At 59.8% G+C, this 22467-nt stretch overlaps 1 protein-coding gene across 5 annotated transcripts in view; it reads right to left on the bottom strand.

Annotated features, from left to right (window-relative positions):
* EIF4E2 (eukaryotic translation initiation factor 4E family member 2) overlaps nt 1–22467 on the bottom strand; it is an 85626-nt gene that overhangs the window by 55916 nt on the left and 7243 nt on the right. For 2 of the 5 annotated variants that reach the window (XM_056120969.1, XM_056120947.1), the window contains 4 exons: nt 18131–18235; nt 16935–17087; nt 16703–16839; nt 15279–15538 (listed from right to left, as the gene is read on the bottom strand). In XM_056120969.1, the coding sequence (XP_055976944.1) occupies nt 15466–15538; nt 16703–16839; nt 16935–17087; nt 18131–18235 (468 nt within the window). In that variant the 3' untranslated portion in view covers nt 15279–15465. Of the gene's footprint in view, nt 1–8411; nt 8576–8636; nt 8747–11751; nt 11810–15278; nt 15539–16702; nt 16840–16934; nt 17088–18130; nt 18236–22467 lie in introns of those variants that run through there. The other 3 variants (XR_008793394.1, XM_056120954.1, XM_056120960.1) reach the window with 3 other exon arrangements.

The following is a 22467-nucleotide window of genomic DNA, read 5'->3' as shown; positions in this document are numbered from 1 at the left end:
GTAGCTTGCCAGTCTTTGCTGTGTGGGCGAGATACTCTCGGTAGCTTACCAGGCTCTCCGAGAGGGGCGGAGGAGTCGAACCCAGGTCGGCCTGGCCGGCCGCGTGCAAGACAAACGCCCTACTGCTGTGCTATTGCTCCAGCCCATAATAATAATAATAATAATAAAAATAAATCTTTTGGGACCGGAGGGGTAGAACAGTGGGGAGGTTACTTGTCCTGCACACAGCTGACCCTGGTTCAATCCCTGGCACCACATACGGTCCCCCAAGCACCACTAGGCATGATCCCTGAGCACAGAACCAGGAGTAAGTCATGAGCAAAGCAAGGTGTGACCTAACCCCCGCCACCCGCAATCAATCAATAAATCATTTTTTAAATGGGGCTGGAGCGATAGCACAGCGGGTAAGGCATTTGCTTGCACGCGGCCAACATGGTCGACCCAGATTCGATTCCTCCCCCCGCCTCAGAGAGCCCAGCAAGCTACCAAGAGTATCTCACCCACACGGCAAAACCTGGCAAGCTCCCTGTAACATATTCAATATGCAAAAAACAGTAACAAGTCTCACAATTTGTTGTGAGACGTTACTGGTGCCTGCTTGAGCAAATCGATGAACAACGGGAGAACAGTGGACAGTGGAAAGTTCCCCATCTCTTCCCTCTGTTGGTACCCGGCGGGCTGCCCACTGATCTCTCTCTCTGGACACCTGCTCTCAGGGCAGAGTGGGGCCCGATCCTGCCCCAATCCACTGGAGGTCTCAGGAACTGCAGCCAATGGGGCAGGCCTGGCTCTGGGTTCTTCCGGGGTCAGGGAGCGCTGGGCCTGCTCTGCTGGAGACACAAACGGCCCCACCTGGTCCTGAGCTGTGGGGACACCACTGTCACCTGAATTACGGCCACCTTGGAAACCCACCCTCACCGGTGCCTCACCAGTGCTCACCTCACAGCCAGGTGTCGTGATGTGGGGGGAGATACAGCCCCCCAGACACCATTGCGGGGGGCAGGGGTGCAGAGCTTCAGGGTCTACGTGGAGCTTCAGGGACAATCTTTTTTTTTTCTTTTTGGGTTACACCCGGCGGCGATGCACAGGGGTTCCTCCTGGCTCATGCATTCAGGAATTACTCCTGGCGGTGCTCAGGGGACCATATGGGATGCTGGGAATCGAACCCGGGTTGGCCACGTGCAAGGCAAACACCCTCCCCGCTGTACTATCGCACCAGCCCCTTCAGGGACAATCTTAAGGCTGCTGGGAGCAATCGCACAGCAGGGAGGGCGTTTGCCTTGCACACAGCAGACCCGGGTTTGATCCCTGGCGTTACATCGGATATGGTCCCCCAGCAGGAGTAATTCCTCAGTGCAGAGCCAGGAATAACCTTTGAGCATCTCTGGTTTAACCTAACTAAAAAGACCAAAAAAAAAAAAAAGGAAAAAAAAAAAGGCTGCTGGGACTGTGGGCAGGGAGGGAGGAGGGTAATTTGTGTGTGTGTGTGTGGGGGGGTGTCTGGACGCAGGGAGGGGACCCTACAGGCAGGGGTGGCGGGGGGCTGGGGTATCCCTGCAGGGGAGGGGATCTTGCAGGGGAGGGGGTGTTTTTGGTTCCCGTCCCCAGGAGAGTGCCCAGGAAGTGAGGTTCCTGAGTATTTGACAATCTGATGTACCTCTCTTCACTGTGGATTCTTCTAGAAATAAAACCCCAGGAAGGCGATGCTGTGGAAAAAAAGGCCTCAGGAACGGGGCTGCCTCCCCCACTGTCCACTGTCTCCCCTTCCACTCCTGTGATGCCTGCCCCCCTTCCCCCTCCTCACACCCCAGCCCGCCCCTCACAGCACTCCAGGGCAGCCTTCAGAGCAGGCCTTTATCCAGCCCAGCACCCCGAAATCTGTAGCCCCATGGACCTCGCACACAGAGCCGCAGCCTGGCTGTGCAGGGGCCCCAGAGTGGCCTGAGCTGACATGAGCCCCAGTGGCCTCATGCCACACTGTCCCCCTAAACTAGGAGCTTCACAAACCTGGACACACGGAACTTTCCAGAAATGCGACTCCTCCTGCTATTTTCCTGGTCCCTCTTCCGGGAAGGCGGTCTCCTCTTCCACCCTGGGAATGGGGGTGTCTGGGAATCTTGGTGAGCTACTGACCGTCTCCCGCCAGGACCTGTCATGGGGCCTCAAAGGACGCGGGGGGCTGCGGCCTCACATCCGCAAGGAGGGTCTCAGCCCCTAAGCCCCATTTGAGAAGTAAGATGCTCTGGTGAACAGCCTGAGTTTCCGTCAGTGTTGGAGACGCTCCATCATCTAGGCCTCAGACCCGTGTACTCTGCAAACGCTGCTCAGAGCAACGGTCTTCCTCTGCCAGGAGACACGACACGAGCCCTCCTTGTGGGCAGAGAAAGGCTCTCAGACTTCTCCGAAACTCGGGCAGAGCCCACAGCTTCCCGGGGGGTTTCACTAAAATATACCCAGAGCCACAGTGCGGGCCAAGGAAGCGTCAGACACCTCTCCAAAGGCGTCTGCAGATGTCGGGCACCTAAGGTGACTCGATCATCCTAGGCGCAGCCAGTGGGCAGCTGTGTGCACCCGCAGTGGCCCGCAGTGGCCCCAGCTCTGTTCTTGGCCTCCAGGCCAGAGTCCTTCTTATCTTTACTTTCAGGCAACTTTCAACTCTTACCCTACCCTGAGCACCGCCAGGAGTAATTCCAGAGTGATTCTGGGTTTGACCTAAAAAGACTCCAGAAGACCCCCTTCTTCCCCCACCAAAAAAAAAAAAAAAGAATGAGAAGAGGTAGTACAAATCAATTCTTACCCTAACTTTAAGGGTGAGGTCAGTGTGAGTGGTAAATGTGTCCCATTCACCCTGTCCCAGCTCTGGACAGACCAGGGTGGGGATAGAGATGGAGGGAGGGAGGGCCAGCTCGCCTGAACACAAACCCCTCCCTCCCTCTCCCTCTCCCCCATCCCCAGCCCAAAAAAATCCTAGGAAACTGCAGGATATTGCAATTTAATTTTTTTGACATTTTGGGTCACACTGGGCAATGCTCAGGACTTACTCCCAGCTCTGCACTCAGGAATTACTCCTGTGATGCCGGGGATCAAACCCGGGTCTGCCACATGCAAGGCAAGAGCCCTTCCTGCTATACTAACGCTCCAGCCCCAGGATATTACAAATTGGTCAGAGAGTCCTCACTTCCCCAAAGACAAATCCCCAAACGTACAGGTTTTAAAGTAAGATTAGGTGGGGCTGGAGAGATAGCACAGCGGGTAGGGCGTTTGCCTTGCAAGTGGCTGACAGCATTCCCAGCATCCCATATGGTCCCCTGAGCACCGCCAGGGGTAATTCCTGAGTGCAGAGCCCTGTGCATTGCTGGGTGTGACCCAAAAAGAAAATAAATATAATCAAGTAAGATTAGGTGCTGGAGAGGGCGCTTGCCTTGCACGCAGCCAATCTGCTGCAATCGGGGCATCCCATATGGCGCCCCCAAGCACGGCCAGGAGTGGTGTGGAGTGTGTGCAGAGAAAGGACTAAGCCCTGAGCACCGCCACGTGTGACCCCAAACCGAAAAAGTAAATAAAAACAGAAGAGCAGGCAAATGTATCTATTTTGCGAGTGTATCTACATTTGCCTCGCTGGCAAATGTATCTACCCCTGGCGGCCACGAGACGGTGCGATCGCTGCACCAGGCGTGTGCTTGACCACAACCAAGCGTGACCACCAGAGACCCCCCTGCAATCAAGGTCAAAAAGGGAAGCGGCGTCCAACCGCCCGGGTGCGGGAGTTTAAAACCGAAACGCCACCTAGTGGCGGCCGCGAGAACCGCCGCGCGCCGCCCCGCCGGCCGCACCGCAGGACTTGCACGCGGGGAAGAAAACGACTCACCGGGACGCACACGCTGCATGTTGCAGCCGTTTCATGTGTGCATTACACCCCAATAAAGCTGAGCTCTGGAAATAAAGCCTGGCATAGCACTTAACAAAGGACTGCAAAGGACTCCACAGCTTAACGAGCTTCTGCAGTGAATGCCTGCGGACGGCCGGACCTGTAGGGCTGGACGTGCGCAAGTGACACATCGCGTCCCGAAGGGCTGAGTGACACCCGCAGGAATGGCCCCACGGATGAGCACGAGGCAGCAACGCGGGGTGGCCGGACTGGACACACGCCCTGGACACCGCCCCCCCGCAGGGGCTCGGGCGGCTCGGAGCGCCCCCTGCCGGACACCACCGCACACAGCGACTGAAAACCGAAGAAGGGGTTTGGGGTTTTCCTAGGCTGAAGCCGTCACTAGGAAGGCACAGAGCAGGGAGTGAGCCCTGAGCACCGCCTGGTGTGGCCCACACTATAAAAAACTGGGGCTGGAGAGATAGCACAGCGGGTAGGGCGTTTGCCTTGCACGCGGCTGACCCGGGTTCGATTCCCAGCATCCCATATATGGTCCCCTGAGCACCGCCAGTAGTATCTCCTGAGTGCAGAGCCAGGAGTAACCCCTGTGCATCGCCAGGTGTGACACAAAAAGAAAAAAAAAACACTTCGGGCGGGCCGGGAGGGGGGTGCTGGAGCTATTGTAGAGACTTGCCTTGCACACAGCAGACACGGCCCCATGGGAGTGACCCCTGAGCATCGCCGGGGTCAAATAAACTGGAAGAAAGTTCACCCCCGCGGGAGGCACGCCCAGGGCATCACTGCTTCTTGGCTGTGTTCACAGCCTCCGTTTCCATCTCTTTCTGCAAAGCTGAGCACAGCCCCTGCAAGCACAACCGTCCGCATCTCCAGCTGAGTCCCACCCTGTGGCTCTTGGTCCCCCTCAGCCTCGCTGCCGTACCAGCTCCCATGTCCATGCAGCAGCCCAGCGCAGAGCTGCGAGGCACAGGCATAGCCCCCGTGGGGGTCTGGAAGCAGCCACCGCTTTTCTGATGGCCAAAGCAGATTTTCCTGTGCTGGGTTCTTAAGAATTATAGGAGAGGGGCTGGAGCGATAGTACTAGCAGGTAGGGCGTTTGCCTTGCATGCGGCCGACCCGGGTTCGATTCCCAGCATCCCATTTGGTCCCCCGAGCACCGCCAGGAGTAGTTCCTGAGTGCATGAGCCAGATGTAACCCCTGTGCATCGCCGGGTGTGACCCCAAAAGCCAAAAAAAAATTATAGGAGAGATTTGCAGACGACACTCAGAGTTTAGGTGGGGGCAGAGGGGAAGAGAGAGTGCAGTGGTTAGGGCATTTGCCTTGCCTGTGCTGGCCTGGGTCGAATCCCTGGCACCCCATGTAGTCCCCTGAGCTGCCAGGAATTATTCCTGAGCACAGCCAGGTGTGGCCCCAAACCAGAAACAAAGCCAGAGGTTGTTGAACAGGTAAGCCCAGGTCCCTCCCAGGGTCCAGGTCTCTCCTTTGAGCGATGCACAGCGTCACTTCCAGCGACCTGGACTCCACACTTCTGCTCCTGCTGTGTTAGCACAGCGGGTAGGACACTTGCCTTACACACTGCTCACCCAGGTTCAATCCCTGGCACCCCTTACGGTCCCCCCATCACTGCCAGGAGCGACCCCTGAGCACAGAGTTCTTCGCGGCTCTCGGTCCAGGGCCTGACCCAGGCTGCAGCCCGGGGACAGCACAGGACTGAGGGGAGGGACAGGAAGTGGCTGTCGGGGGGCAGCTGTTGGGGCCCTGGCCGGCCTGGTTAGCAAACGCCCACCAGAGACTTGTGCAGTTAAGATCGTTTACTTGAGACCGTCTTCCCTGCTTCTGCTATACACCGGCTTGGGAAGGCAGAACTGGATGCTGAAGTCCTTCACCCAGGACTGTCCAGTCTCCTGTCAGCATCCTGTGGGCTTTTTTTTTTTTTCTTTTTGAGTCACACCTGGTGATGCACAGGGGTTACTCCTGGCTCTGCACTCAGGAATTATCCCTGGCGGTGCTCAGGGGACCATATGGGATGCTGGGAATCGAACCAGGGTCGGCCGCATGCAAGGCAGATGCCTTACCCGCTGTGCTATTGCTCCAGCCCCTGTGGGCTTCTTCTGTTTGTAAAAAGACAACGCGGGGGACAGGAGCGAGAGGTAAGGTACTTGCCTCACACGTGGCTGACTCCCATTCAAACCCAGAACCACATATGGTCCCTCAGCCCTGCCAGGGGTGATCCCTGAGCTCAGAGCCAGGAGGCCTGAGCACAGCTGGGTGTGCCTCAGCTTTAACAAAAAAAAGACAATGCTCAAATACCAGTGATTTCAAACCCTCAAATCAAATCTAATGTAGCCTCAGTACTGTCAGTTTGTTTGGGGGCCACACCTGGGGTTACTCTTCGCTCTATGCTCAGGAAACACTCCTGGAGGTGCTTGGAGGACTATATGGGATGCTGGGGACCGAACCTGAATCGGCTGCTTATAAGGCAAATGCCCTGTCACTGTCCTGTCACTCCGGATGAGGACCCTGTCACTTTGACTCCTCTGTCCACTCGGCCATTTTCTTCTGATGCACACGGGCCTGGTCAGTGCCACAAGTCCACACGTCCAGCTTGGGCTGAGACACATCTAGGGAACATGCCACACTTGGGATGCCACTTCCTCCAAAAGCCACTCCCCCGGGACCGGAGCGACAGACAGCGTAGCCCACCTGGGTTCAATCCTCAGCATCCCCTGAGCACTGCCAGGAGTGACTCCCAAGTCTTGCCGGGTATGATTCCAAATGAGAAAAAAACAAAAGGGGGCTCCCCGAACTTCTCATCCCAAGTGGAGGATGCCACGGGCATCTCCTTTTCTTTTTTTTCTTTGGCTTTTTGGGTCCCACCCGGCGATGCCCGGGGCTTACTCCTGGCTTTGACTCAGGAATCACTCCTGGTGATGCGCAGGGGACCATATGGGATGCTGAGAATCGAACCCGGGTCGGCTGCGTGCAAGGCGAACGCCCTCCCCGCTGTGCTATCACTCCAGCCCCGGGCATCTCTACTTTAACATAAAGAAAGTAAGGTAAGTTTAGCCAGCCCAAGCTGAGTTTGTTCCCCGCCGTAAACTCCTGTGGCTGATGCTGGCACTGGGTTCCCCTTCCCGCAACTCTGGCCCTTTCTCTTCCTCCCTCCTTTCCTTCCACACAACCCTCACCCCACCCTACTGGCCGGTCCCCAGAGACACGCCAGTCTGGGTGACCGCCGCACCTCTGTCGGTCGGGACTGCGTTTCCAGCGACACCCCCCCCCCCCCCCCGTGCCCCGCCCCGAGCGCCGAGTAAGAAAGAGCCCACGGCCACTTCTTGCTGACAGCCTCCATTTATTACTGCAGTAGACAATCCTCAAAGTGCAACACTAAATCACGGGCCCAGCCCCGGCCCAGCCCTGCCAACACTAGAAATTCATTCTCAGCCTCGCCGAGCCCGGCTCTCGGGGCAGGCGCTGCTGCCTCTGCCAATGTGGTGGGGGAATGGGGGGGGGGGGAACCCAGCACCAAGCCCAGGGGGCGGAGGGGGCGACCTCGGGGTGGGCCCCCGGCCCGAGCTGCAGCAGGAGCGACCAACACCGGCGGCGTCTGCGCCAAGAGCACCCAAGTCCCGCGGAAGCTGCTATGGAGGAAACGGCCCATTTCCAACGCCGGGCACAGTCAGGGGACACCCACACCCGCGCCCAGGCCAGGACAATCGGGCCATAGCGCCGCGGGAGACAGACCCTAGGCACCCTCTGTGCCTCCACGCTAGGATCGGCCTCCACTGCTACCCGGGGCACAGGGTGACAAGGCTGGGCGGGCATGGGGGTGGATGAGTGTCACCGGGAGGGGCTGGGGGCCGCCTTTCTGGTGTTGGGGCACCTGCAGCAGCCGTGGGGGGCTCTAGCAGGGGCCCCTTGCCACGAGTACACCTGCCACACAGCCAGGCCACCTTCGCGTCTGGCCCGGGGTGCAGGATCCGCCTGCACCGCCTGGGAGGGGCCGGGCTCGTCGGGGTCGCACTGGCGCCCTCGGATTCTGGAAGCTTCTGGAAGTGCCACTTCACTGCTCCTTGCTGAGCTGAGCCGCACTCCGGTGGAACTGGCCGGAATGACCCTCCGGCCACCTCGTGACAGCAGTGGGGTCCGGGTATAAGTGCAGCAGTGCCCAAGGGGGCTCCCCGGGGCGCGGGCCGGGCCGGGACAGTCAGAGGCGGGGGCTGGGCAGGGGAGAGGAAACAAAACGTCCCAATAATTTAACGGCAGGCAGGGCGAGACGAGGGCACGGACAGCTCTTCCGGGACTCGCCGACGAAAAGCTTTTCCTTTCGTCTTTCCCCTGGATGCAGAGACATTCATAATACTGATCTCGCGGTGGCGCTGGCGTGGCCGTGGCGGGTCACCACTCCCTCCATCCAGCTCGTACAGCAGAGAAGAAAGAGCGCGACGCGCAGCAGACGGAGGGCGCGACTTCTCGCCCCGAACCCCGTTACAAAAACAAAAAAAAAACAACAACAAAAAAAAAACCAAAAAAAAGTGTGTCTATTACAAAGTCGCAGTTTTCCGTTTTTTTCCGCTTTATAAAGTCAGCGATGCCGGAGGGGGTCGCGCAGAATCGGTCCCCAGGAACGAGTGCAAAAGGGGAGCACGCGGCTCAGGGCTGTCCCTCCGGGGGGGCCTCCCGTCGGCCTACACACACACACACACACACACACACGCGCACATGCACACACACACGCAGCATACACACACATGCGCACACACACACACGCACGCACACATGCACACACGGAGAAGGATTATTGCCAGCTGGTGTACTTTCACAAGGTGATTTTCGTGTTTCGGAAGCTTGAATTGTCCCTGCAAGAGAGCACAGGAGAAGAAGCGCGTTCAGAGCGTGGCACTGCACAGACACGCACCCCGGGGCCCCCCGGGAGCACCCGACCTGCCTTCCCGGCCAACCTCGGGCCAGTACTGCCCCCCCCCAAATGCCGCCCTGTTTCCAATAGCAGAGTATTACAAACACCCCCAAAGCTTATCAATAGGGTGACGGTCAAATATTCAAGCCCAGGCAGTTATAAAAAAACAAAAACACAAGGTGAGGAACAGAGTGGAAATAAGGGTTCCCCAGGGAGGGGGCGTGGTCCCTGCTGGGGCATGATGGGAGCAGGCACTGCTGGAGGCGGCACGTGAAGGAGGCAGGAAGAAGCTTCTCCCACACGGACTGGACAGAGCCTTGCAGGTTGCAGACAGACGGGGTCGAGCTGCTGGCCTTGCCTGCAGCCACGCCGGGCTCATCCCTGGCATTGCCTACGGTGCGCCGAGCGCCGTCAGGAGTGATCTCTGAGCACAGAGCCAGGAGTCCCGACGCACCTGAGCACAGCCAGGTGTGGCCCCTAATCCAAAAGGGAACAGACCCACGAAGCATGTGACGGTGACCCAAACACGCCACCCCGCAGGGGGCAGGGCTGGAGAGGTGCACAAAGGTCACGGCCGCCTAGTGCACGTGGCTCTGGTCGCAGCGCTAGCTCAGACTCCCGAGCGTGACCCCAACGCAAACAAAAATAAGAAACCATCCAACCAGCACCCCCCAATCCTCGGTTCAAAAATGAAAAGGTGGAGGTGCTGATAAAAGTATATGCTGGGAGATGAAATCTGGGTAATTCTTCTCTTAGAAAGCTAGCTGCAGTTTTTGCAGTGTGTGTGTGTGTGTGTGTGTGTGTGTGTGTGTATGAGTGTGTGTGTGTGAGAGAGAGAGAGAGAGGAGAAAGAGGGAGAGGGGGAGAGAGAGATGGAGAGACAGAGGAGACAGGGAGAGAGGGAGAAAGAGAGACGACAGAGACAGAGAGAGGCATCCTGAGTGCTGTTAGCTACCGTGGTGCAGGAGTGGAGTCGGGCTGCTTCCTCTTCCTTGTCCCACACTAGAAATCCAGGGCAGGGGTGTGGGGTGTGGGGTGTGGGCTGTGGGGGGCTTCCAGGAGCGCCTTGCCCACGGCTCAGCCCGAGCACACTTTACACTTACCGGGGGTCTACAAGCTGAAGGCGAATTCTCACCCACCTGCAATCCCAGCCCCGCCCACAAGCCCCCCTCCCAGCTTCCCAGCTTGCCCCCCACCGAGGTCGGCGCAGGCCACTCCTTCCCTCTGCAGCACCCACGGGCGAGGCAGAAGCCGGGGAGGGGCTGGAAGAAGAGGGGCTGGGGGTAGGCGGAGAGGGCAGGGTGGTCCGCACGGGCCCCTGCAGCTGTCGGGGGGCTCAGCACCAGCTGCTGAAACAACGCTCCACCCCCCACCCCCCTTTCCAGCCCAAGGGCGTCCACTGGTGTGGTCTCTGCCAGGGGCCCAGGTCATAAGCTTCTAGAAGGTTCCCTGAGAGATGCCGGGGGGGCCTTGGCTGAGTTTCTAAGGAAAGCAGAGTGTGTATGTTGGGGGGGGGGGCAGGGGGAATGAGGGGAAAGGGAAAGGGTCCTGAGCGGACAAGCTGCCCAGCCTCAAGCCTCCAGAAACCTGGGTGCTGAGGGACAGGCTCTGGGTGCATTTCCCCCTATTCCCTGTGAGCCCAGGAGACAGGCGGGGGCGGAGGGGGGGGGGGCGGGCAGCAGGGCATAGCAGAGCCCAGCCTAGCTCCCTCCCCCTCCCCCCTTCTTCCCTCCCTCTCCCTCTCCCCCTCCCTCCCTCTCATCAGAGCCATGCTTCTCCCTGCTGCTCCTCCACTGTGTGGAGTCCTGGAGTCCTCGCCACTGGGCACCCTGCAGGACGGCCAAAGGGGGGCCTGTGTCCTGGGGCTCGGGTGGGGGACCTGCCCTCCATGTCCTGTCTGGGCCTCTCTGCATCTCTGAGGCGCTCTGGAGCCAGACTTGGGGCCTGACCTGGCCCGCGGGCGGCTCTGCCATCTGCCCACAGGGGCCCGAGTGCATCCTTCTCTGCTCTGAGCTGGCGACCCCATGAGCGACACACGCCACCTGTGCCAGGCCGGAGGGGGTTGAGGGCACGGGCTCCACAGTGGGGGGGGGGGGCTGGGTTCCACCCCGAGCAACGCACAGTCCCCCAACACCCCGAAGAACTCCCGAGCACTGAGCTTGGGTGACCTCTGAGCACTGCTGAGTGTGTTTTAAATAAGCAAGTATTACAAATTTGAGAAGACGCTGCCAACGGTCACGGGATCAGTGGGGGCCACTTTTAGCTCATCTCCCCAGCGCGCGTGCTGACCTCCTGTCCCTGCAGAGACTGCTGGGGACATTCCTCCCACCTGAGGCCCTGCCAGTAGAGGGGCTGTACAGGTCTGGGCTCCTCTCAGCCCTCAGAGGAGGAGGGGGGAGGGGAGGGGAAAGAGGGAGGGGGAGGGGAGGGGAAAAGGGAGGGGGAGGGGGGGCACAGCATCCCGGAAGTCTTCCTGTTCCTTTCCACTGGTGCCCAGTGTGGGAGGGACTTTCTAAGTGAACGTTGCCTTTGGGGTTCAGTCGTCCCCCCAGGAAAGCACGGGGTTTGATGGTGGTTGTGTCTAGACATCCCCCCACTAACTGACTGAGCCTGCCCTGCCCACCTGTGCGCTTGGCAATCCCAAGCTGACTGGACCACGGCCTCACGCTGAGCCTGCGGGGGAGGCCTGGGAGGAGGGGGCGTGGCTGCATCTCCCGCTGACTGTCCCTGACTGTCCCTCTGAGGTGAGGGGAAGTGCTGCCCCCCGCCCCCCCCACCCAGCCAAAGAGGGAGGCCATGTGGCTCAGTAGGTGGGCCGGTGGGGGGAGGGGGAGCCAACCCGTGGATTCGGGGTTTCTAAGACCGAGATGGACAATCCTACCAAGAGACTAGGGTGTCCTGGGGCACAGGGGACCTCGCGGTCAGAGAGGTTGGACAGGGCCCTACCCTGAGCGTCCGTCAGCGGCCGCTGCTGTTCACCAGGCCATGAAACTCCTCCCAGGCCCTGGCAGACCAGAGACAGAAAAACCACATTCAGATGACGGCTCTAATGGCAGCCACGGCCTCCGGCCGCACCAGCCCCACGACAGCCCCCCACGCGCCAGTCACCGCCCCTCCCCCAGCTCTGCTCAAGCCCTGACAGAAACACCCCAAAGAGCCGGGGCGAAGGACAGCGGCACGTTCCACCCCAGGGTTGCAGGGGCAGGGGCCGAGTTGTCAGCAGGCCTCGCCTGGGGTCCGGCACCCCCATGCCCAATGCCTGCCCCTACTCCCAACTGCGGCCCTGAACGCAGACATTTAAGCTGGCGGGCGACAGGCGCTCCCCTCGGGAACCTGGCCTTGACCCTTAAGTCCCGCACAGCCAGGCCAAAGTGGGGGACAGCAGGAGACAGAGAGCCCCAAAGCAAACCCAAACCAATGGGAGTCAGAGTTCCCGGTGGGCTGGGGGCCGCCCTCCCGGCCACAACCCCCTCTCACTCAGGCCCTGAGTCTGGTCAAAATGCTAGAAAATTCCTCCTCGTCCAGGACTGTCTTCTGGGTCTGAGGAGTAGCGTGTGTGTGTGACTATGTGTGTGCGTGTGCGTGCACGTGCGTGTGTGTGATGTTAAGGCCCCAGATGGGCTTCGCCGAGTGTTCCTCTTCCCAGTGGGGGCCCAGATGCACGAGGCGTCTGTCGGGAGCAGCAGCGACTCGACACTGTCCTCTCCTGCAGACAGGAACCTGCCCTGCTCTGCACGGGTTCTTCGGGTCATCCCGGGCTCCGGACACACGCTGACTCGGCCCCACCGGCAAGGCAACCGAGCTTCCCCGGCCTTGCCAGGAGGCGCCTCTGTGCACAGCTCGGCCAGGCCAGGGGCTACCAGGACTTTTTTTTTTTCCCCACCCCAATTGCAAAGCAGAAGTTCAGGCTCGGGCAAAGGCCCGGGAAGACACTCCCTGTTCTGCCTGTGAGGTTTTTATTTCACTTTTTGGTGTGTGCTGGTGTCAGAGGCTGAACTGCAGGACTCGCCAACAGACGGGCAGGTGCTCGAGCCCTGCCCCGGCCCTTACTTCCTCTCTAAGCACCTCGGGAGTCTGTAACAAGCAACAGGTGCTGCCTCACCTCATCCTCCTGCTGCCAGAAAGACCGGCCGTGACCTGGCCCTGCGCTCCCTCTGCATCTCACAGGTTCAACTCCCTCTTACCTTCTTCCTATGTATTTTTTCCCCATGCTCAACACCCGCATGAAGATTTCAGGCAAAGGAATGTCCCGATCGGGACTCGGTGGGAATGAAACAGTGGCCCAGAGTCACTGCACAATTGCTCTTCACCGTGCCAGGGCACCCCTGGGGAGAGGTCTCCGGCTCAAGCTCAAGCGAGAAGCTCCTTCCTGCCCCGCATGTCGGCACCCCCCCCTCGTCCCCCGCTCAATTCTAGACATTCCTTTTTTTCGTTGTTCGTTTGTGCCACACCCAGCCATGCTCATGGCCTATGCCTGGCCCTGTGTCCAGGGATCGATCACCCAGGTGGGCTGAGGGGTGGGATGGGGTGTGAGGGGAGGCACGACCGACCGTATAGGGTGCCAGGAACTGAACCCAGGCCAGCTGCATGCAACGTAAGCACCTCCCCGCTGCACTGTCGCTCCGGCCCCCAAAACGTTCTTTTAAGGTAAAGGACACGTTCAATGTTAAGTGCAGAAGCCTAAAGTTTCTAATTAAAGAAAAAAAATAAAAAACGCTTTCCCCTGAAGTTGATAAACCCCTATTTCACCACATAATAATCCCAGGGTTGGTTTTTTGGGATGCTCTCGTGCCCGGGCCACAGGTGGTACTTGGAGCTTAGTCCTGTAGCTGTGCTCAAGGGTCCCCCTGGTGGGGCTCAGGGTGTTCTCAGGGTAGGCCGCATGCAAACAGAACAGCCCCTCAACGCAAACTTAACGTCAGTTTCCTTTCATGCAAAAAAAGTGGGGTGCAGCCACTGTTTATAAGCCTGTGCCCCTATTACCGCAGGGTTCCCAGTGCGGCCCTTCTACTGTGTAACAGGACGGTGGCTGCAGAGATGCGGATCCAGCAGGACACTCGGGATTTCAATGACAGGGCGGCCCGGAGCCACACACTCGCCAGAAGGCCCCGCCGAGATCCGCCTGCTTCGCCCCGCCCTGCCTGAGTACTCCTGAGGCGCCCACAACCTTAGCTTCTCCCAAGGGGAGGGGGGTCTGCTCAGTGCCCCTCCCGGCCAGTGCCTCAGGGCACTGGGGCACACCTGTGCCCACTTCCTCCCAGTGCTCCCGAGTCCCGGTTTAGACTTTTCTCAAAGCTCCAGTCTATGCCGGGCGCGTACTGAGGGGTCTCAGCAGGCCTGTGGAGGGGCGACTCTCCCGGCCAACCCTGTCTGTGGGGCCTCTTTGCCCAGTGGGCACACACCAGCAGGGGTGCAGCAAATGCTCCCCACAGCCCCCTGGGCAGAGGCCTTCGCCCAGCTCGTGTGCAATGGGAAACGGACAAGACGGTGTGACGGGGGAAGAAGGGCAGGTCCCTGGCGGCCCTGGTGGACCCTGCTGGGCAGACGCCCGATGCCTTCAGTTCTGAATCCCTGTGGCTGCCGTTCCCTGGCCTGAAGCCAAGCCCCAGGAGCAGCGGAGGGCGTGTGCAGTCCCAGCTCACTGGGCCGCTGGGCAGCGGAGCCTCAGGCCCACCAAAAGGGAAAGGGCTGCAGACGGACACGGGCGCCTCCGCACCCCACGACTCTTCTGCCTGCCACGGATCCTGCACGAGCCCGGGCGATGCTGAGGGTCTGGGGAAAGCTGAAGGCTCAGGAGGCGGCGGCCACGGTCCATGCGGGGTGGGGCCCGAAGGCCAAGCTGCAGCCAAGCCACAGAGCACACGGGAGATGGGTCTGCTCGGGCCTGCGACCCCCCACCCACCACCCCGGCCGAGCCGGACGCGCTCACCCTGGGGACGGACAGAGAGGGAGGCGCCGTGAACTCCAAGAGGATGCCGACCTGGCACTAAGGGCAAGCGCAGGGAGAAGGCCGCCAAGAGCGCGTGGCCGGGGAGCGGGGCGCAGCGAGGAGCCGTTACCACAAGCAAGGAAGCGCCCGACACACAGCCACACACGGACGGACAGACGGACGAAAGCAGGGCTCCACCCGCAAGCAAGAGACATCTCTGAAGGAGAAGGCGGACGACGTGAGCAAAGCCAAGGCCGAGGAGGGGCCCCGTCCGCCCTGAACGCTGCCGAGCTCCACTCCAAGTCGGAAACCGCTACTCTGGTCACCAGCGCGACCCGATGGGGACGGAAACTCAAGCGCCGGGACGCGGGTCTGCCAGGGTGGATGTCCTCTCTGCGTCAAGCCTCAGCAGAGCCGGGGCAAAATAGCGGGTGACACCAGACAGCGGTCTGGCGGCAATCAATCCCCGGGGCCGTCCCTTCACGGTGGCAGTCTCAAGGCCAAGTCTTTGATGCGCCATAAAGAGCAAGAGCGTGAGACAAGCTAGTTTAGCACCATTTATTACGTGAGCTCAGCTGTTGTTGTAGCTGCTGCGGGTCAGCCTGGCAGCCTGAAAACAGAAAATGCTCCTCCAGCGGCTCTGGTCCGGGACAGGAGGGTCTTCCGGGTACACGCCAACGCAACAAGAGATCCGATGCGGCCGGCTTCAGTGACGGTGCCATCCAGGGGGCTCAGGGCACATTCAACCGCGGCTTCCAGAGGTTTTGAAAAAGGAGCCTTTGGGGGCCCAGCCTGCCTGGCATTCTAGGGGGTGCAAAAGGTTGGCACGTGTTGGGAGAGGAAAGAGGGGGACGCGAGGGAAGGTCGCGTCTGGGCTGAAGAAGGCTTTCCGGTGCGGGAGCTGCGGGGTGGTCAGCGGCTCTGGCTCGTGAGACCCGTGCGGAGGGGCAAGGCGGGAACTACCTGTCCCTGGGGCCTCTGGGGGGTGAGACGGGGGCCCCTATGGGAGCCTTAAAACAAGAGTCCTGGACAAAGCGGTCTGGCTCTCTGCAGTCTGGACCAAGGCCGGCTGGAGGGCAGAGACTGTCTACCCCAGAACAGAGAACACAAAAAGCGTCTAGAGGCCACCGGGCGCTGCAGGTCTGCTGGGGCTGGCAGTCGCGCCAGCCGGCCAGCCACCGGGCTCCCAGGCAGACTGGCACGCGGCAAGTTCATGCCACTCTGCAGACACCGGGAGCGAGTCCCTACCGTCTGCTCTGAAGTAAGAGCACTGTGAGGATGAGTCCGGCACCGTCAGGCCAGAGCGCAACCCTATCGGGCCCCGCAAGAGCGCCCGCACCTGTGGACACTCAGAGATCGAGCAGCCCCTCTGCGTCCGGCTCGGCAGCTGGGGAACCGAGCAGCGGGGAACACACAGCGATGCTGCCCTCTTGGCCAGTGCTGTCTGCAGGCGGGAGAGGCGAACAGCTCCGGGAGAACCGAGAGTGACCGCTAGGGACAGCGCGGCCGCTTGCCTACTCTTGCGAGCACTCTGGCCGCCACCCCCTTCCTGCTCGGGCTCACGCACAAGGAACGGAGCCAGCGCTCCTGAAGAAGAACCTTTCCAGGATGAAGAGACAGACTGAGCTCCCAGGGGGAAGGACATGCAGAAGGGGGGGGCGGGCGGGGAGGAGGGCTTTATTATGTGGTGAAATTCTCTGAAAAACAGCAAGCACGCTTGGGCCCTCGCCGGAGCCCGGGTTAGCGAGCGAGAGACGAGACAGCCCGTGGAGACAGAGCGAGGCCAGGCAGTGCGGCCGGGTGCTGGCGGGAGGGCTCCTCGGACCCGGAGCGGCCCCGGGGCGCGGGCGGCACGGCTAGAGGGCTGCTCTGTCCCTGCCCCACGCCGGACTCCACTGCGCCCAGACTCCTCTGGGCCCGACTACCGGCCTGCCCCTCGGCTCCTGCTCCCCGCCGCCCCGCACGTACTTGATGCTGTCGGTGTGGGTTTTGTACTCCATAATGGTGTTGGGAGGGAGGTTTAGCACTCGCCGCAGCGTGTCCCGGATCCGGGCCGTGGTGGCTTGGTCGCTGGCCGTCTTGTTCCATATTGAGATGATGTCCTCCTGCGGGAGGGACAGGCGGGGTCACCGGGGCAGACCGGCGCAGGGAGGGGCGCAGAGGCAGCAGAGGGGGGCGAGCCGGGCCCAGGGCCACCTACCTGAAAGCGGACCGAGACCACGGCCCCGCAGACCTCCTCCCCGACCATGAACTGCTCCCCCAGCATGGCCAGGATGAGATTCTCCCAGCAGCGGGACGCCAAGCCCTTCCGCAGGCGGATGATCCACTTGCCGCCGTTCTTATTAGCATCATCCTGTACGGAAAGACAAGGGATTCACTTAACCCCGGGCCCCAGAGCCCTCTTCCTTTGTCCAGACGGCCCGGAAAGCCTCAGATGCTAAGAAACCTGGTCCCTTTTCAATTACTCAATGTTACGGGGAAAAACAAATAGGAAAAAAGAAACCAAGGCAGGAACCCTGGTACAAGTCTCGGAAAAACAAAGGTCTACAGACCCCCTTGAAACACCCTCACAGGCAGAGGGAAACATGGAGGGAGGAGCATTGCAACTTTGTAAGACTGAAAGCCAGACCGGAACAACTTTGTAACTATGTATCTCACAGGAACAGGCCGAGAGGGAGCCTGGAGGAGAGGGAGCCTGGCCCGGAGCGGCAAGGGAGAGGTAGGAGGGGAGGAAGCCATCGAGTAGGCTGGCCCAGACCCACCCCATGGCCAGCAGGAGACAGCGGCCATAGGCCTTATTGGTGACCCAGCCCGGTCAGCATCATGTCCCCTAGCCCGGGCACTGAACCATCTGCCAGCCGGGCACCGCTGGACACTGCTTTGGCAGACCCCACCCGGACAAGAGAAAGGAGGCAGCTGAGGGGAGCACCGGGAGTGAGCTCAGACAGAGGACTGGCCATGAGAAGGGGGGAGTCAGAGGGGGAGTAAGGAGGGAACACAGGAATAACGGGGCGCCTGGATGGGGACACCCATGTCTTCCGGGAGACCATCCTGGCATCAGGTCACAGCTAGGGCGGAGCAAAAACCACGGTGTCGGCCCATGGATGGGCTCTCCCCTATGGGAGCCAGCGTGTCCCCACAGCCTGGGGACAGCCTCTCACTGAAGCCATCAACAGGGCCCTTTCCCCGGCCTCGCCACGCCCTGGGAACAAAGCAGCTCTGAAATCCACCTCCAGCCCAGGCAGGGGCTTCAGGCGCCCATCCTAGCGAGTCCTGACACTTCTATCCCAGGTGGGGGCGGCTGAACCATGTTCTAGCCAAGTCCCGACACCTCGACCCCAGGAGGGGGCCTCAGGCCTGTGTCCCAGGGAGCAGACTTGACCCCGGCGGACTCACCTCCCACATGGGCTTGATCCCCTCCTTGAAGAGGTGGAAGTCACTGTGACCTGTCAGGTCCCCGGGACGTACCATGTGGCTGTAAAACCTCCAGAACTGCTCCACCTGCAGAGGAGAGAGGTCAGAGGGCACGGCTCTGCTTTGCCTCCGGAAATGGGAGGCGGTGTCGCTGCGGCGTGTTGTCAGAGAGGCCCCTTGCCATCCCTCTGTGTGGCGGCTGTGGCAGGGGGTGCTCCCGCACCGCCCTAGGAGAGACCAGCTCCAGGGCTCAGGAGGGCGTTTCCCGCTAGTCCTGCAGGGTGGCCGCTCACTCTGCTCTGCTCCTGCGGGAGACTCGACTCGCAGCTGCACCCCTGCGAGCCGCACCCCAGTGCACTCAACACATCCCTGGACCCCAACCATGGACCCTTTCAGGAGATGCCATCAACCCGTGCACAGAGAACCCGGAGTCCTGAGCATGTTAAGTGCCAGGTCATCGCGGCCCAATCAGCTTTCCTAGAACCAGATCACTTCTTATTTATATTATTATTATTGGTTTTCTGGGCCACACCGAGCGGTGCTCGGGGAACCATATGGGGTGCCAGGGGTCGAACCCGGGTCTGCTGCGTATAAGGCAGGTGTCCCACCGGGTGTACTATCGCTCTGGTCTCCAAATCACTTGCTTTTTCAGCTACGTCCAATGGTGCTCAGGGCTTACCCCAGGCTCTGCACTCAGGGATCACCCCTAGTGTGGTTTGGGGATCACAGGGGGTACCAAGCTGCATGTAAGGCAAGTGCCCTACCCCCTCAACGGGTCACTCTGCAACCAAACTGCTTCCTGACCAGAAACTATTTACCAGCAAATATAGTATCAGCTGCAATAAAATGTGTCAATTTTGTTGTGTTACTAGCAACCACAATGGTAACCAAAATGCTTCTCTTAACTAGTACCAGTTATTTTTTTTGGGGGGTCATTATGGGGGTTTGTTGGGCCACACCCTGCAGTGCTCAGGGCTTACTCCTGGCGCTGTACTCGGAGATCATTCCCAGTGGGCTGAACCCAGGTTGGCTGTATGCAAGGCAAACGTCCCACCTGCAAAATTTCACTAATGTTTTTTTTCTTCCGCACTACACTTGTCTGTGCTCAGGGTTTACTCCTGGAAGGCGCCACATTAAGGTCGGGACAGTGACAAACCAAACCACGCAGCGGCTTACATCCTCCCAGCCCCCAACGTCTGGTTGAACCCGGGCTCGACCGTGCTTCCACTCGCTGTCTCCCCGCTTCCTCATAGCCGTTCCTCTGGGCTCCAGCGGCCCGACAGAGCGCGGAGCAGCGGCACCCTCGAGAGAGGACGGGGGCGGCCCAAAGAAGCGGCATCTGCCGACACTGTCCAAGGTGGCTGAGAGCAGCGTGTGGTGGGCCCGGCTGGGGCGACGCGGGTGGGGGCGGAGGAGCAGCAGTCCAGCCGAGGGACAGGCCTGCGGACACCGAGCCCATGGCGCCAGGACAGAGGCAGCCGGGCCGGTTGGGGCTCACTCGCAGGCTGGCCTCCGGCCCTGAAGCCAGGCTGCACAATCCGAGCTCCAAACCACGGGGAGAGGAGCAGCACAAATGGCACCAAATGGGACTTGCCCCCCCCCCCCCCCGGGCAATTCCGGTTTACGGAATCTGAACTGGAAAGTCGAAGTGTAAGACACGTTCAGCCCTTGGACAGGCAGTGTGGCTGGAGCCGGCTCAGCCTCTGCCTGCTCCCAAGCTGGGAAGGGTCTCAGGGCCCGCCCTGGCCGCAGAGCCTAGCACCCAGGCAGACCCCGCCCTCTCGAAAATGCAGTCAGAGGCTGGGATCAAGGACCACCGGGAAACACTGCTTTGGACTGGGTGCAAGGGTTCACGATGGAGTCCGGAGCTGCGACAGCGGGAGGGTGCCGCTTGCATGCAACTGCCCAGGGTTCGATCCCCGGCACCCCACAGGGTCCCCGAGCACTGCCAGGAGTGATTCTGAGCACAGATCCAGGAGTAAGCCCTGAACATCGCAGGGTGTGCCACCCCTTTTCCAAAACCCAAAAAGCAAAATAGACTTCATGGTATCATTACTTTTCTGTGAGAAATTTAGTATTATGAGCCATTTCTCAACACCTCAAGAATGACAAGATGGCAACTCTAAGCCATCCATGGATGTGAGCACCAGCATTAGCGAAAATGCTCGCCGCCAGCACCCAAAGGAAGAAAGGCCCTTACTCAGGGCAGTGGGCGTGACTTTCCTGCAGTCCCCATCACCCTCACCCAAACCTGCTCCCGGGGCCCACCCTCTGCCAGCTCACAGGCACAGTGCCCTCACCTGCAATGCCAGCCATGCCCCAAGAGCAGGTGTCTGAGACAGGAGCGGGGACAAGGCCCTTGGCGGCACGGAGCCACGTGGTTTAAACTGTCAGGGGTCACTCCTGAATGCAGCCAGGAATAAACAGCCCCCGAGCACTGCCAGGGGTGGTACCCCCATGCCCCCTGCAGAGTGAATCATCCCATTCCTCTGTCTAGAAGCCTGCTGGTTGGAACTGGAGACAGCAGAGCAGGGAGCTCGCTTGCCGGGCAGGAGGCCGGCCCAAGTTCGATGCCCGGCATCAAATATTCCGCCCCACCCGTCCCTGTGTACTGCCCGGAGTGATCTGAGTGCAGAGCTTGGAGTCAGCCCTGAGCACAAACCCCTTTTCTGTTGGGGTCGGATAGCACAGTGGGTAGGGCACGTGCCTGACTCAGGTTTGAACCTTGGCATCCCATATGGTCCCCCAAGTTCCCACCAGAAGTGATTCTTGATTACCGCCAGGTGTTCGGCAAACCAAAAAAACCTTTGTATTATCATAATCACCTATTCATTCTTTTTTTTTTTTTTGCATGCTGGAATTGAACCCAGGTAATCTGATTTCTAGCCTGACTTGATATTTTCAGTTGGCCTATGTTTCCCCTATTACTGAAAATTAAGACGTAAAAAAATTTTTTTCGAGGGGGCTGGAATTATAGTACAGCAGGTAGGTCATTTGCCTTGCACACGGCTTACCCAGGTCTGATTCCGGGCATCCCAATATGGTTCCCTGAGCAGTGCCAGGAGTGATTCCTGAGTGCAGAGCCAGGAGTAAGCTCTGAGCTTATTCACCGGGTGCCCCCAAACAAGAAAGAACAAGGTTTTAAAAGTAACTCGGAGTGGGATGGGATACAGCTCTGCAGGAGGAGGTTGGGGCTCACTTTGGGTTCAGCAGACCTGGGCGCAGAGGGGACACCAAGCAGCGCCCAGCGCCCTGTGCTCTCCGCCTGTGAGCTCCACTTCAGAACTGAAGCCTCCGAGCACTGCCGTGGCAGGACTCCTGCGCAGAGCCAGAAATAGCCCCTGAACACTACAGGGTGCGGCCGCAAGCCCAGAATCGGGCTCAGAAGCAGCTGCTCTTGACAGGGGGCTTTCGGGGGGAAGGACGCAGGCCCAGAGACAGAGCCGACACCCCTGAGAGGGGGAGGTGGGGGACGCCACCCGACGGACAGCAGGAACCCCAGGATGCTGTCTCCACGTCCAGGCGGTGCTCAGGGCTACTCCAGGGTCAGTGCTCGGGCCCCGGCGACGCCGGCCCTGCCATCCTCTCAGTGTGTGTCACACACCGGCACCGATCCCCAATGGATCCAAGGCTGAGACCGCATCTGGCGGGGCAGGCTGGGGTTCGACTCTCATCTCAGGCCTAGAAGGTAGCGGGAGCCCCAGCAGAGCTGTCCCGGGGCCCTCCAGCACCTGCATTTGAAATAGGATAAACACCTTAATTTCATTTTCTTTCAACTTTAGTTTAAAGCGACACGGGCAGTACTGAGAGGCGGCTCCCCAGCTCACTGTGTCCAGAAGCAGAGCACATGCGCCAACTCTCTGCGCCATCTTCCTGTCTTTTTTTTTTTTGCTTTATGGGTCACACCCAGCGATGCACAGGGGCTACTCCTGGCTGTGCACTCAGGAATCACCCCTGGCAGCGCTCAGGGGACCATATGGGATGCTGGGAATTGAACCCGGGTTGGCTGCGTGCAAGGCAAACGCCCTACCCGCTGTGCTATGACTCCAGCCCCCATCTTCCTGTCTTAACCCAGCAAGGAGTTTCTACTAAAATAATAAAACCTTGAATTTGGCTCTGCTGAAAGATCAATGCACATCATAGAGGAAGCTGGTTTCTGCTACAGATTCAAGGGTCTAGATTCATTCCAGGAGAGTCTCGGACCCGGAACTGGCGCTGCCCACAAAAACATTCAGAACTGCTTCATGCTTAACACTACGTACTACAGAATGTGTCGTGAGACTGTGCGTACGGGGATGGACGCAATGAATATCTACCCT

The sequence above is a fragment of the Sorex fumeus genome, unplaced genomic scaffold, assembly GCF_029834395.1.
Source record: "Sorex fumeus unplaced genomic scaffold, SorFum_2.1 ptg000005l, whole genome shotgun sequence".
NCBI lineage: Eukaryota > Metazoa > Chordata > Mammalia > Eulipotyphla > Soricidae > Sorex > Sorex fumeus.
Note: the sequence above shows the minus strand (reverse complement) of the source record. Positions and strands in the feature narration are given on the sequence as shown.